General features: G+C 43.7%; 1 protein-coding gene across 3 annotated transcripts; it reads right to left on the bottom strand.

Moving 5' to 3' along the window:
- Positions 1-3,969: 3,969 nt before the first annotated feature.
- On the bottom strand, positions 3,970-15,563 carry LOC111846431 (ADP-ribosylation factor-binding protein GGA1-like). 3 transcript variants are annotated; one of them, XM_023816579.2, is made up of 17 exons: positions 15,176-15,563; positions 14,230-14,314; positions 13,397-13,472; positions 12,379-12,477; positions 12,145-12,268; positions 11,396-11,496; positions 9,685-9,765; positions 9,383-9,520; positions 8,805-8,886; positions 8,572-8,682; positions 8,282-8,428; positions 7,058-7,110; positions 6,745-6,905; positions 6,455-6,576; positions 5,934-6,103; positions 5,656-5,766; positions 3,970-4,781 (listed from the first exon to the last, which is right to left on the bottom strand). In XM_023816579.2, exons 1-17 carry the CDS (start codon positions 15,297-15,299, stop codon positions 4,695-4,697), a joined length of 1,872 nt encoding a protein of 623 aa, XP_023672347.1. In that variant the 5' UTR covers positions 15,300-15,563; the 3' UTR covers positions 3,970-4,694. The 3 variants fall into 3 exon arrangements, with proteins under 3 accessions (XP_023672347.1, XP_072560676.1, XP_072560677.1); XM_072704575.1 differs by having other exon boundaries at positions 14,250-14,314; XM_072704576.1 differs by having other exon boundaries at positions 14,216-14,314; positions 15,176-15,561.
- Positions 15,564-15,993: the final 430 nt, after the last annotated feature.

Raw genomic sequence — 15,993 nt, 5'->3', positions numbered from 1 at the left:
TCAACAAGAAATCCTACTTTTTGAAAGAGGTCCCTGATGTTGCTAAATGACTTTCCGACTTGCTGTACTGGAATGCGGTTCGCTCAGGTGTGACATCATTACCAGCTCTGACTTCTGAGGTAAATGCAACGCAAAATAAAAGTGCACATTGAGTGACAGTGCACATACTAAAGAAATTTAGGCAAGGCGACTCAAACAGCCCAGGGGCCTCTAAGCACGCTCATGTGCCTCTGTGTAAATAAGAGCAATGGAGGGCAGGTGGCAGCCAATAGCTTTCAGCGAGAGGCGCAGGCCACAGCAGCCAGGCCGAGAGGTCGTGAGGCTGTTTTCAGTGCTGCCTCTGTGGAGCAGTAACAGGGCGGCTTCCGGCAATCTTCATCTTGCTCAGCTGCCTCAGGAAATACATTTCTAATTTGTTTTCTAATTGAGGAAATTAATGATGGTAGTTCTCAGAAGCCTGATTGAATCCACTCTGCTTAAAGTCACAGATTGTCTGGGGGGAGTTGAGAATGAATGTTTCCCGAAGTCAATCACCATTTCCACCATTTTGATAGTGTTATGCTCTAGATGGTTCTTGGAGCACCAAGAGCCCAGGTGATCCACCTCCTGCCTGCACATGGTCTCATCTACTTATGTCTTTTGTGACGGTGCCTCCTGCAAACTTGAGAAACTTTGTTATCGTATGAGTGGAGATGCAGCGATATTGACAGAGCACACATGTTAGTGACTGTGACACAGTGGTACTAAAGACCTGAGAAGTGAGCTCCCAGATCTCACTTCCCCTTTCTCCTGACGTTGGTAATCCACTCTCAGATGGGTGGGGGGTGGGGGGTGTAAAGCCATAGTGACAGTGTGATGTGTTGCAGATCTGGTATGACGGCATTGAAGGTCAGGCTGAAATAATTATTCTGCAACCTCACATTTGAGCCTTATCTGGCTGAATCTGAGTTTTATTAATGTCCATCCACCCATCCATCCATCCACCCATCCATTCTCCACCATTTATCTGGGTCGCAGCAGTCTGAGCAGGGATACCCAGACCTCCCTCTCCCCAGCCACCTCCTCCAGCATCTCTGGAGGGACACACAGGTGCTCACAGGTCAGCTGAGAGATATAATCTCTCCAGCGTGTCCTGGGCCTGCCCTGGGGTCTCCTCCCAGTTGGGGTCTCTCCTGGAGCAGCTCCCCAGGGAGGTGTCCAGGAGGCATGCTAGGCAGATGTCGGAATCACCTTAGTTGGCTCCTTTTCATGCAGAAGAGGAGCGACTCTTAGTGAAGACCTTAATGTAGTATTTCGTGCGGTTTGCAGCTCTGTCCAGTGACATTTTGGCCTGATAGGAAAAGTGTAGAGTCAAGAAATGAGTCCATGACAGTTTTCAGGAAGTGATTTTAAATTAAAGAATGTTTATACTACTAGACAATCAGCTTAAAACAGTGCAGTATGGGCATATTTATTAAAATCACTCATTTTCTATTTCTGTTGACATCATTTAATATTACAGTAAATAGAGATGTTACCTTGATTATGTAATAGCGATGTACAGTCTCATTAGACGTGTTGAGGCATGTAGGTAAGGTGAGACATGATAGAATCGTGCTGTTCTGTAATTCGTTGGAGGCAAAGCCTGGGGGTGTATTAAATTACATATGGGACATTCATGGAAAACGCCGATAGGCTTACAGGGAAATCACCACAATCTAGATGCCCATGTTCCTGGATTGACGGTTTCAGGTTCAGCAGGCTAAACATAAGGGCTATACGGGAAATGTTGTAAAAACCACACTATTTCCATAATGACACATTTCCTGTTTGCCTTTAGGACAAAACTGTTTATATTTTAGGATAATGTAATTTTAGAAAGCATGCATGTTTTGCATGGTCTCCGTGTGCAGCTGTCCTTTGGGCACTACAGCTCCCTACTCAGTGTAAAAGCCTGCGGTTATGCAAACTACTTCCTCGAATTCCCCGAAGTGTGGGGGTGTGTGAATGTGCCCTGACAGGCTGGGAAGCTTGCTGGGATAGACTTCAGGCTCACCATGAATCGATGAATACTTTAACCTTTAATCTCAGCTCAACATTATTATCATCTGTATTATTTTATTATTATTGTTAGGGGTCTTTGATTTGAGTGCCAATTCACGGTGACCATAAAGACAGTGGACAGATGTGTCTATAATTGGTTCATTATTGTTATCATCATCCTCAGTGTGATGTTTCATTCTTGGTGACCATATAGTCAGAATGTCTCCTTCTCTCCTTGTGCCTTCTCTCTTCACGCTCCTCGATAGCTCTTCTTTCACCTTCAGCCTTTCCAATCATCATGCTTTTTTCTATTACATTGCGTCTACTCATAATATACCAAATGTGCTAAAAATACTTTCTAATGTCTATATATAATATGATCATTTGTGCCTCAAGAGAAATACCAGTGAAAAAATTGATTGAGGAATGGGTTTACAAAGAATTTCTTTTCGCAGGTTAAGTTTTGAAAACAAAGCACAGTCTAACCATGTCGCTGATCAAAGATGCCTTTCCTAATGTTCAACAGCAAGCACATCCCCCTAGTGGTACTTTTCGGTACTAATAATCCAACTCTGAACCCAGTGTGTTCAGGTAATTACATTTAACATCAGTTACATAGTATATCCTTCTATCTTCCAACCGCTTATCTTAGTCAGGGTTTCTGTGGGGACAGACCCTCTCCCTGGCTAAACCCTGATTCCAGCTCATTGCAGAGCAGATACACACAGTCACACACTACCACAAATTATGCAGGTAAAGTATATACACAGTACATTATGAGAGTAGTGAGTAATTACTGGACTACTGCTTAACCACACCTAGAAGTGATATCAGAATTTTTTAATCCTGCTCATAATACATTGATGGTGAGTGAAAATATGGGACAATTAATAGGAGCAGACTGATGAGATAATTATTAAAATGATTAAATTAATTAATACTTAATTACATTCCTTTTACAATTTTGGCATATTTTGTTTGTTGTAGGTAGGTTTTTTTTTAATTCTTCACTATTTTTTTTATTTTATAGGTAGACTGGGAACACTAATCTTTACAGCTCTCTATTCAAGCATACATTCATTACAGTTTGCACTATTTGACACTATTTGACATCCAGTGGAAAAAGGGGGAATTTGTCTGATGTTATCTGAATGTGGAACCACTGTTGAACAGCAGCAAGGCCAAACTAAGCAGAACTTCACACAGAACTGACAAGAAACATAACAGAATCACGTCAGAGGTCATCATTCCATGGCAAACAACCAGAAAATGATTAAACAGCTTAAATCATAGCTCTCCCTGCAATGATCCATGTCCCGTCTCCATAGAACTGTTTTGCTGTGGAGTTGTTAATATTAATGCTTTTCATTAGGCAATGAAGTGCCTCAGTCAGTGATGGACAAGAAGCAGTACGGCAGAGTCAGGAGTCCCTGCCCAGTGCGTCCTTGAGAGTCCCCTGGCCTCACGTTAGCAATGTGTTTGGAAGGTATGTGTTTGCCTGTACTGCCGCTGTGGCTTATGACAGATTGCTCCCCCAGCTATAACTCTCATAGCCAAATATGCTCCTGCATTGCTGCAGCAAAATGTCAGCCCGTCCATACAGCAGAATAGGGTGACAGACGGTTAACAGCCAGGGAACAAAAACACTGTTCCTGCAGAGCTAAGGCCCTATCACACAAATATCAGTTTAACAAACCCAACTGCTAAGTGTTAGTGCATGACACTGCAGAAGCTGTTTAAGTAGAGAAACACGGTGGCAGATCTTTGTATGTTTATTGGTGTATTAGAGACCAATTTTGTGGAAATATATTTTCCAAACTCATTAGATGTCGTGGAGAACAAACTCCTTGCTACCATGCAATGCAATTTTGATTTAATGATTGCTCTCCTTAAGATGTATATATTTTTCAGATGATCCAGCAAACTTATTTCTCAAAAACAGCCATATGATAATAAAAAGGGATTTTAATGCTTTATAAGAAAGTAAGGTCAGAATTAGGGTGCTTCCAAAACACAATGACTCCATGCTGCATGGTTATTAGACAAGGAAAAAACAACATGTGAACCAAAACAGCTGTGGTAGGAGATGCAAGAATGGCCATATTATCCTTGCAAAAGCCTTGGTCAACATAACAATTTCTTTCTCCAAGGAGGTTGCATTTTCCAAGGAAACAGAAAATGAAACAAACGCCAAGGATGTCTCCAATTCCCCCAAGCAATGTCAAACTGCTAGCAGACCAAAGAAAGAATAACTTTCTAATTCATAAGAATCCAAATAATTTGTTTAACATTATAAAATAATGCAAGTGGTTCAAAAACATTAGAAACAATTATAGCCAGTTCTCTTTAGCTCAATTATAATCACATATACTTCAAATAGATCATTAAAAATTAGCATGTGATGGTGTTGTAAAAGGCCACTATGATATGCTTAAACCCCTAGTTTAGTTGATGTGAGATATCACCACTGACAACCTCAAGAGGCCCCTTGGTTACAGATTGCATGTTTTTTGGAACTGAATGGGTCAATCCCTAAATAAAGTAATTTAAAGTCACTATAAAACTTTGAAATAAATAAAAGCAGCAGGCTGAAACCCTCCATATAACCTCCGGACCGCCCTGTCACATAGTCGTAGCTCCCAGCATCCTCGTTTGCGTTGTTCTAGGCGTGTTCAGTATAAGCCGTCCACTTCTCCAAGCTTGGTGGTCTTCTGCTCTCCGTGAAGGAACTCCAGCTTGTACCGTAATCGCACCTTAGCCTGAGAAACACCAAACACAAGGTCAACTGTGGCCTTCACATTATCCAATGTGCCATGGCCCAAAAGACACCATGATAAACAGAGTGAACTGCTATTCCAATGAAAGGGTCTAGACCAGCATTTCTCTACCCAGTCCTCCCCAGTAGGGATATGGGACTGAGTAAAAGCATGGACTGTCTGGCAGACAGAGGACATGCGGACTGTCTGGCAGACAGAGGACATGCGGACTGTCTGGCAGGGAGCGGACATGCGGACTGTCTGGCAGGGAGAGGACATGCGGACTGTCTGGCAGGGAGAGGACATGCGGACTGTCTGGCAGGGAGAGGACATGCGGACTGTCTGGGGGTCTCAGAGGACCAGATTGGGAAAGACTGGCCTAGACTAACTAAACTGATTCAATTAAAAGCTGAAAAGTAAAATAATTCAGAATAATAAGTGCATTAAATGCACATAGTGACACAAACATACAATCCAAAGTTAGATTCATTCATTACTTATGTTGGGGTAGGTTCCAGTCTCTCCCCCCTCTCTGATCCCGCACTGGATAAGCTATCATGGGAAATACCAATGTAACGACAGGTGGACTGAAAACATGCCCATTACTACCAGTAGTTAGTATTTGCACACTACAGATCTGGCAGAATACAACATTAGAAGAAATAAAAACAAAAAAAGATGCTTCATTCTGATAACTGCTTTCTGATAAAGGTCATTAGATCACCAAGTCCGTTATAATTTACAAAACACTAGCCTTCCCACTCATCTCGTTCATGATGTGGAATGACTATTTCCTTGCAGTGCTCGGAGTTTGGCATATTTCCTGGCTTAATGGCCTCTTGCAGCCAGGAGCCGACTGGGAGTCCGGCCAACTCACTTTGAGAGGGTTGGAGAGAAGCAGGACCTGGGATATGGAGGTGGGGGGCAGCAGGGGATTGTAGGCTGGAAGCTGTGTCCCAGAGGCTGGCTGCAGTTTCACAGTCATGGTCTGCAGGGTTGGGCAGGTGGGATGGAGGACAGAGAAGCAGGGTTTTACCATTTAACATAAAACATTTATCATAAAACTATGAGGATATACACTGGAATATCAACTTTCAGTAATGGTTTGTCTAAAGAAAGATTCGGTGAAGTATGTCGGACCCTGGAGATCGATACCTTTGGCACCGCAGCTAGGAAAATGACATCCCGGACAGCATGTGGTGAAGTGTTTAACATCGAGATCACCATGACGATGACATCCGGTCGCCCCGGCGGCGAGTCCCTGGCCAGGTGCAGCATCACTCGTATGCCATCCTTGTCATGGACCGTGACAGGTGCAGCAGCACCTGCCGTGCAGAAACACTCTGTATCACTTTTAGAGCGTAAAGGAGAACAATCTGCAGAGCTGGGTCAAGAAACGTGGAACAGCGGCTTTGAAGCACTTCAAGCCGGGGACCAAGAAAGCTTGGGAATCAATGGGTAGCATCTTTTCTGTAAGATAACACTTAATTAAAACACTAAAAATTAAAGCCCTTTGGTGTTTAATTATCATTGACAACCGGGAAACTTTCCTTCATCCAACACCAATGTGCTGTTTCCATTGTGGACACTTAGCTACGTCGTTGAAAAAGCCATAACACAGTGCAAGAGAACAACAACCAAATTACTTTTTAAAGACATGGTAGTATTTCACTTACTAGGCTTTATCGACTCCAGAGGGACAAAGACGTTGGATAAGGACCGATTTTTAACCGATTCTGGAAAAATGCTTGGCTGGCTCTGGATGCTGCCCAAAGCTGGTGTAGGCTGAAGAACAGGCCTGAAGTAAAGAAAAAACATAACAACTATTACACAAATACCTGTAAAAATGTATATGAAAAGAACTTACCAGTGAAATACTTTGTAAAGCAGTTTTATGTGTTAAAGGTTTGGATGCAACACAGGAGGCACATTGTGAGTTGAGAGCTTCCACCTAAAGGTTCCTTACCAGCCATGCTGAGAAGGAATCGTGCAAGACCCCAGGGTGGGATCTCTCTTTAACTCCAGTCCTCCATTCCCAGAGCAGCCTCGAGCCCTTAGCACGCTGCTCCCTGTCACCGTGCGTGTGGTAACGTCCCCCAGGCCACAAAGTTCATCACATCTCCAAGGCTGAGGAGCAGCAGGCCGGTAAGGAGAGTCGCAATTCTGATCGCACTCAAAAGGGAGCTGAAAAACCCCACTGGAATGATCCTGCATTTACGCTCAACTTCTAACATCAAAGCACCAATCTGAACATAACTTTGTTGTGTTTGAAAACTAACCTGAGGCAGCTGTGTGGTGCCATTATTCATTTCTGGATGGGAGTCACTTAATCCTGCAGAAAGTAGACATGGGGAACCAATCTCAGATCAACCATAATATCCCGTGAAATGATACATCGTTGCTGAGAACACAGTGGATCATGTGAGCTGCAGGGTGTGAAATTCTCTAGTGAAACATCCACTTATAAAATATCCAAAAGGTTTCTCTGAGTGAAAAGGGGCAGTGAAATACATATAAACTAGATCATAGGTTAACCTGAAACCAGTAATGCTTCTTGCAGCCTATGTGCTATTAATGCCCCACAGTCTGTACGTTTCAACATGTTTGTATTCTTCCCGATCATCAGCAATAATTGGTCACATCTGATGCACAACTTTAAAAATGAAACAAAATGGAAATAACTGACTGGTGATTTCCCACTCAGTGAGCCTGACAGGTGGGTGTGTTGTTATTGGCTGGCTCACAGACAAAAACACACTGCTCATCAGTCATGCACCGACCCCGGCACGCTAAGAGACACACATGGATGCGAGTGAGGCAGGGCAGGGGGCGGGGCCACACAACCAACACCAGCCATGACACGCTAATAGAGACGCGAATGAGTGAGTGAGGCAGGACAGGGGGCGGGGCCACACAACCAACACCAGCCATGACACGCTAATAGAGACGCGAATGAGTGAGTGAGGGAGGACAGGGGGCGGGGCCACACGCACAACATCAGCCCCGGCATGCAACCAGAAACGCACAGAGGTGCATGAGGCAGGACAGGGGGCGGGGCCACACGCACAGCATCAGCCCCGGCATGCTAACAGAGACGCACAGAGGTGCCTGAGGCAGGACAGGGGGCGGGGCCACACGCACAACATCAGCCCCGGCATGCTAACAGAGACGCACAGAGGTGCATGAGGCAGGACAGGGGGCGGGGCCACACGCACAGCATCAGCCCCGGCATGCTAACAGAGACGCACAGAGGTGCATGAGGCAGGACAGGGGGCGGGGCCACACGCACAGCATCAGCCCCGGCATGCTAACAGAGACGCACAGAGGTGCATGAGGCAGGGCAGGGGTCACATACCAAGACGAGCCCCCCACATGCTAATAGAGATGCGTAGGAGAGAATGTGGTGAGGGACAGAAGGTGGTCATACAGCCAATACCATTCCCCACACACTAATAGAGATGAGAAGAGGTGAGTGAGGCGGGGCAGGGGGCGGGGCCACACACCTAACTCCAGAAGCTGCTCGTCTAGCAGGGACAGGCCGTTGTTGCCCAGTCCACTGACTGGTGCCGGCTCGTCATCAGGCTGGGCAATGTCTAGTGCTGACAGGTCTATGAGGTGGTACGTCTTTGTCTCTTTGGTGTTTATGGCGCCTGTCACAGACAAGGGAAATGGTGTCAATGTTACCTTACAAATACCTTTCAATAAAATGACTAAGTAATGTAAATCACGTTAATTACCGTTAAACTACACTGAGGGTTTATCTCACTCCCAAAAGCCTGGCAGACTGTCGTACCTGTCATGTTTTTGGGGTGCTCTCCTGTGCCGTTAGCTTGTGTACTTTCCACCTCTTCATGATACAAATTAACGGTGAGTATCAGCTTGTCATTAGCCTGGAGGATTTCAGCTTAGGAGAAGAAAAAAAGATCCAACATACATACATGCAAGCCAAATAGAATCAGTTTCCAGTAGTTATGTTTGACTGCAAACGTTATTTAACTGGCTAAACAGAAGTAGCCTGTTGATTACCAAGTGCAGCCTCATCGTCCACTGTGTCGCTGGCCATTCGGAACAATGTCGGCCTCATCTTGTCGCAGCTCTCGAACAGGCTCTGTGTTACACAAGGCAGATATCAGCCCAAATCTCACAGCCTATAATGTTTCACATCACCTGCTGGACCTCACTGTACGGCTTTCCTGTGTTTTATCATGGCAAAGCATGACTAAGCTTAAAACCTCTGTAGTATTTAGGTGCTTTACTTACCTTGCCTGTCACTTCAGAGGTCAACCTTATTTACTTTTTACTCAGCTATTCATTCTGTCACATTCATTACAGCACTAGTAAGATGAAGTGTAAGCAGAGATAGAGATAGGCATGCCACAGCTATGGTACATTTGTTGTTACATTTTTTATGACATTCGTTCTGCCTGCAGGAAGGCTGGTCTCCCTCCACAAGGTTAGAACTACATTGTTGCTTTTAATCTTCAATTTTGATTAACTTTTTCCCAATTTTACTCACTTTTATTGCTTTTGTCTGTCTGTTCTAATAGTAACTAGAATGTGAGTGATCATAGTCAGGAGCTCACAAATGCCCAAAGGCTGCAAACCTTCATTTCCTCCTGCTCTTCTGAGGACAGGTCAGCCCTCCGGTGCTTCTCCAGAAGCTCCCTCAGATGCTTTGTGTTGCTCCTCACTTCCTCTACGGCACTAGTCCGCCTGCTCACCTTCTCCAATCTGTCCTCCTCCTGTTGCGGTGAGAAGTGCTCAAACACGGGCGCCTCATGCATTGCCTGTTTTCCGGTGGAGTGTCTGCTTGTATTTCCTCTGTGCTGATTCCATGACACTAAATCGTCTGGCTGGCAGTCACAATGTGACCCGTCCCACCTCCGTTAGCGGATTCCCAGCTCACCTCCTTGACGGTGCTCTTTATCAACAAGTTGGCAGCCTGCAGATCGTCGGTGCGTTGGCTCTTCAGGAGCTTCTCCAGCAGCTGTAACAGCACAGCCTTGTTACACTCAGGCACTGGAGGGCAACTCGACAGTGACCAGGCAACAGCAAGGGGCCTCGTTACACTCGGGCACAGGAGGGCAACTCGACAGTGACCAGGCAACAGCAAGGGGCCTCGTTACACTCGGGCACAGGAAGGCAACTCGACAGTGACCAGGCAACAGCAAGGGGCCTCGTTACATTCGGGCACAGGAGGGCAACTCGACAGTGACCAGGCAACAGCAAGGGGCCTCGTTACACTCGGGCATGGGAGGGCAACTCGACAGTGACCAGGCAACAGCAAGGGGCCTCGTTACACTCGGGCATGTGAGGGCAACTCGACAGTGACCAGGCAACAGCAAGGGGCCTCGTTACACTCGGGCATGTGAGGGCAACTCGACAGTGACCAGGCAACAGCAAGGGGCCTCGTTACACTCGGGCATGTGAGGGCAACTCGACAGTGACCAGGCAACAGCAAGGGGCCTCGTTACACTCGGGCACAGGAGGGCAACTCGACAGTGACCAGGCAACAGCAAGGGGCCTCGTTACACTCGGGCACAGGAGGGCAACTCGACAGTGACCAGGCAACAGCAAGGGGCCTCGTTACACTCGGGCATGGGAGGGCAACTCGACAGTGACCAGGCAACAGCAAGGGGCCTCGTTACACTCGGGCATGTGAGGGCAACTCGACAGTGACCAGGCAACAGCAAGGGGCCTCGTTACACTCGGGCACAGGAGGGCAACTCGACAGTGACCAGGCAACAGCAAGGGGCCTCGTTACACTCGGGCATGTGAGGGCAACTCGACAGTGACCAGGCAACAGCAAGGGGCCTCGTTACACTCGGGCACAGGAGGGCAACTCGACAGTGACCAGGCAACAGCAAGGGGCCTCGTTATACTCGGGCATGGGAGGGCAACTCGACAGTGACCAGGCAACAAAGAAGGGCCTGGTTAGGTGTATGACCAACCATGGATTTGAGTTGCGTATACGGTGCCAATCTGAGTCAACGATGTTAAACCACTAAAGTATTAAATTATTCAAATAGTTTAACAAACTATTTGAAAAGTTTAACAAATACTGAATGTTAACTGTAAACCAAGAGTGCTTCCTTACTTCCTTACAAAGATAAGAATTTATCTTTATTTATTATCAAGCATTTCACCAAGTGTTAAAACTGACTAAATGCAACGTAGATGCACATTTCCGTCTGAACTCAAGATGCGATTTTTTTCCTGTTTCCTCCTGTCATGGGCCATTCGTAAACGTGCAAACTCAGGGTATCTTTTATTTATGTTGTTTTTTTATATGTCCCAGCATCTTCGTATAAATGTGCATACAAACGTTTCTTGTCTATTTCGTTCATACACCTTTAAGAATAAGCGCCAGGAGTTTATCCACTACTGTCTTTGGATTGTTTGCCCTGGCCTGTATCTGGGGCCTGGCCTATTTGTTCATGTCCACCACGCTCCCGGCTCAGCTTTTAATTGAACTGGTTTTTAGTCGAAAAAATACAGTATTGCTAGGGTTGCATTGTTATGCACACTGGATTCCAAATGAAATGAAAGACTCACTTTATTTCTCTGTTTCAGTAGCTATTTTCTCTTCAGATTATTGCCAGATGTCTCAGACTCACCTTTGTTTTGTCTGCGTCATCAAACACAGAGCCCACTGCTCTGGGAGACGGGGGGGGCATTATGATTTCCCTTGATAATGGGGGGTCTTGTTTCACTATTCCTAAGATTAAAAAGAAGACAAATGCATAGGAAAATGGAAGATGATGGTATTTCTCCCTTCTTGCCCACTTTGTAGAAGCCATCAAATAACATTATCTGTAGTTTATTGCATGGAAATAAATTATAATACACAAGAATGATAAGCCTAGATACAACCCATACTACATTCTATGTAATACATGTTCTATGTAAAAACAATAAAGAAATTGTATTTAAAAAAACAGAAAACTTCAAATATCACTGTGACCTGTGACTTTTTCACTGTTCTGTAGCAAAGACACAAAAAAGAAATGGGAAAAAATACTGACAATTGATGTGAGATTTATATCTAAGTACCACACAACACACACTGATCAGTAATCACCCTTCAGCTGAGTTCTGAAGCTGGCTTTCTGCATGAGGTCAGCTGACTTAAATGCATCAGCTGACACCACGCAAAGACACATGCATTTAATTTTCTTCTCAGCTGACCTACTTTCTGCTTCCCACTGGCCATATGCCAGAGCAAGTCATTGTGTCGCTTCCATCTGTCTACCTTACTTTTACCGTTTTGCTGTCCCATCATATTGAACATTAAAAAAAAAAAATAATAATCACATGTGGTGCTTATCAAAGCAACAGACAACAGAACTTACTGTGGTCTACAGACCTTGTTTCTTTAGCATCTGGTAGGCCTCCTGGATCTTGATCTCATCTTTCAGCCACTGGGTCCAGCCATAGAGAACCTCTATGACCTTTAACCTCACTGTCTCTGGGCTCACCTTGCCTAAGTACTGTCAACAACAACAAGCTATCAGTTGGAACGTACTGTAGGACTGATGCAGTGGTAACCTGTGACCTAACATCCCCCTTGTCCCAGAGGTCTTTTTGTGTTCAGTTATACCTTTGGTGATAAAGTCTTAATTAATTCATTGAGAAAACGGAACTTCCCGGCCTCCTTGTGAAACTGCTTCCCACAATTGTTCATGCAAGCTTCTAAAACCTGCAAAAATCACACACAAACAAAGTCACATTCTCCAGTGACAGTCAAAAGTACAACAATGAACGTGATTTGGTTTTAACTTAGTAACTCTAGTTTAGAATTCTGTCAAAACCAATTTTAATTTTAAATATTAGTAAAACAAAAAATCAAAGGTTATCTTTAACAAAACCAAGCAAAACTACATGAAGTTTTTTCTTCTGCATAGTCATGATAAGGATAGTATTATATGGGCATACATATAGCAGTATATGGGGATAACATTGCTCACAACTGTAATAGGGAACAATATTAGTGACAGAGTTAAATGAGAAGAATATCTGACAGATCTGACAACCCACCACTAAGGGTAGAATATTCCAGTTTTAAATTTTAACTATGTAGTTAAAAACATGCTTGTACTAATCATTGAGGACAAGTCCCTTAAATGCCACGCCTGTCAGTCCCTTAATAAATACCACGTCTGTGTAAAAACACTTGCTTTAGTTCATGTTGTATTCTTCAAATAAATGTTCCTTCATCCTGGCAGTTAACAATAATATTTTGATATACAGTTTATGTCAATTCTTTTTTAAAACAAAAAACCGACCACCCATTTTTTGACATCTCGAATATTTGTAGACAAAAACAAACATTTGCTTCTGTGACATGATTATAGCTGTGTAGACAATCATCCCACCTGCTGCAGTGAAGGTAAATACACCTGTTCCGGTAACTTCCTTGTCCAGGAATTTCTAAGCAGTTTTTTTCCACCAATAACAATGAATGCTGGTTTAGCTATGAAATAGCTACGAGGGTCAGTGAAGAATGTCATATTACACCTGAGGTGTCATCAATGGTCAGTGTGACAAGGGGAAACGACAGTGCACCACAAGCGCTGACGGTAAAGCAGACGGAGGCGGAGAAACAGGGGTGCACTCACAGTCAAGGCCTGCAATGCTTCTTTCTCCTGGGGTGACTGGATCTTATGGGCCAAAAGCCTTGTGGCGACTTGAGGCCTGTCAATGAATAAGATTAAAGGTTTTAAAATGATGGATGCCTTTTTACATTCTGTAACTTGACTTTTTCCTTAAATTGACGATGCAGATGACAAACTTATTTAAAGGGAATTAGTCATTAGAGGATCCAGGTACTTAACCCAAATTTCTCCAGTAAAAACCTCGCTGTGTAAATAAACAAAATTTCAGACATGCAAACTAAATGCAAAAGCATGTCTTAATGTCTCCTAAATAACCATACTGTGTCCGGGCTCTGTGACGGCCTAGTGTCCAACCCAGCCTGTGCACTCACTGTCATTCCTGGGTTTGGGTTACAGACGCACCATGACCCTCTACGATTTATAACAGGTGGAAGATGCATGGACACCTCTGAAAGCTTTCTGCCTTAACTATCCATCTTAAATTTAAATTACATTTTCAGCATAATGTCTATATTAATGATGCATAAACCTGTTTTTATTATTATTTTAATCAGCAGGGGCAGTTTAAGTCACGTAACTGATTGCTTTATCATTTTTATAGTAATAATAATAATAGCATAAATGTGCATACTGTATATACATTTTATGGATGGGGACGGGTCAGGGGCCTGTACAACAAAGCAGGATTTCTTGCTAAGTCAGATAACTTTTCCTAGTTGAATGATAACGAAAACGATGTCTATTCAATTAGGCAAGGTTATCTTACATTTAGTTCAGACTACCAAAAAATCTGACAAGTTATCCGGTTAGTGTTACCGAGACCTTAATGACTTTACCCGTCGTGTTCTTCATTGACCTGCTCATAGAATCGCTGAATGCAGTCCCATCGCTCGCTGGAATTGCTGGGATCTGTGGCTTTATCTGCGAATAACAGCGAGACAGAGCTAAACGATCGGAAAACCACAACAACAATAATAACGGTGTTTTTCCATATGTAACCCTAATAATAATAATAACAAAAGAAGAAGACGACGACGTTTTGCGAAGTTATTTTATTCTTATTTTAATAGCCAACAATAACAACTTTTTAAACAGTCTAGTCACAATACTATTTAAAAATGTAGTAATTATTGAACAAAACAGTATACTATTCATCTATTTTGGTTAAACAAAAGTGATTCTGCCGCATGTATCACGTGTCACGGCACATTTGTTCCCACAGGAAATTGCATGTTAAACAAACAGTTGACAATCATATTATCTTAATTTAGGTTTAAGAAACAGCCAGGATTCCTTGTTAAACACAATTTCTGTTGTACTCTTATATCGTGATAATAATCAATATTTTCGTTCAACAACTTGAAACGCCATAATAATATTCCCCCAGTGACATAATTACAGCTGTAAAAGAAGCTTAGACGACTGTCACTTCCTGCTTTTTTAGCTCCATGGTGAATAACTTGTCTAAACGGGATCCCGCTACCACGTAAATGCGCCTTGTTAGCTTAAGTGTTATTATAAAGTAAACATACTCTAACTCGGCCATGCCTGTCTAGCCGGAAGCTTAAACTGTCAAACGCAAGCTGTACCTCTTCCCCCTACCGTATTTTCCATATTTGTTAATAACTACCACCTGCTTTTCATAAATCCGACTGTTTTTTTTTTTACTGCAAAACAGTCACCACTTATTAAACTATGTCAATGACAGGTGCTGATGACAGTGAAACGACATAAAGACCGGATTTGGTTAACGCTGGTATAGTTTTTCAGGTTAAAACTTACTGAGCCAGCTCTCTAGGGTCTCCTGGCCGTCCGGCGCCGCCATGCCTGTGCGCCCAAAGCTTGCGCTGCTTTCACGCTTTCGCTTCTTGCTTCCGAGGCAATCCGCAGACACTTGACTTGACATGTGATTCTCATTTCACAGTCTCTTAAACGGTTGCCAGCGCTTATAAACCTTGCAACAGAAAAGGGGAACTGATTCCTCTTGCAGACTAACTGAACGTTGAAATGGTTACAGTCGCTGTCAGATAAGCAATAAATATGTACTTATCTATACATAAGCTATAATATATACTGTGGCCTGTTGCCTTGTATAATGTCAGGTAAACACACGGTGCCTGCCATATTGCAGAAATAATAGATTGTTGTTTTATTCCTTATAAGGAGGTCACATCAGGGAAGTAATTAGTTGAAAGAAATGCTGAAGTGCCTAAGGACAAAATTAAGGTTGAAGGCCCGCCAGGGCGGGATCGGTGATCTCTACCCCACGGGATTCAGTGGCTGACAACTCCAACCAGGCCTGAGAACGACAGAGTGAGCAAGTCTTCACTGTTTGCTTTTTGATGTAAACTTCCATAAAACTAAAATGGAAAGAAGAGGCTGCATTACTTATTGTGAAAAGCCGCTGTTTGTCTAAAGTAGTGCCTGTGTATTTACCTCCAGCTATAAATAGCCGCAATGTGACTGTACAATGTATATAAAACTATATGTTGGCATAAATACACATATAAGCAGTGGGTTACTGCTGAGTCTATGGCAGGAGCAATTGAAAAAAATTAGAGGCTAAGTTAAGTTTACCCAGGCCTTGACTGGCATCGGGG

The sequence above is a fragment of the Paramormyrops kingsleyae genome, chromosome 22 (genome assembly GCF_048594095.1).
Source record: "Paramormyrops kingsleyae isolate MSU_618 chromosome 22, PKINGS_0.4, whole genome shotgun sequence".
In the NCBI taxonomy this organism is placed as follows: Eukaryota; Metazoa; Chordata; class Actinopteri; order Osteoglossiformes; family Mormyridae; genus Paramormyrops; species Paramormyrops kingsleyae.
This window is presented reverse-complemented; position numbering and strand designations above follow the sequence as displayed.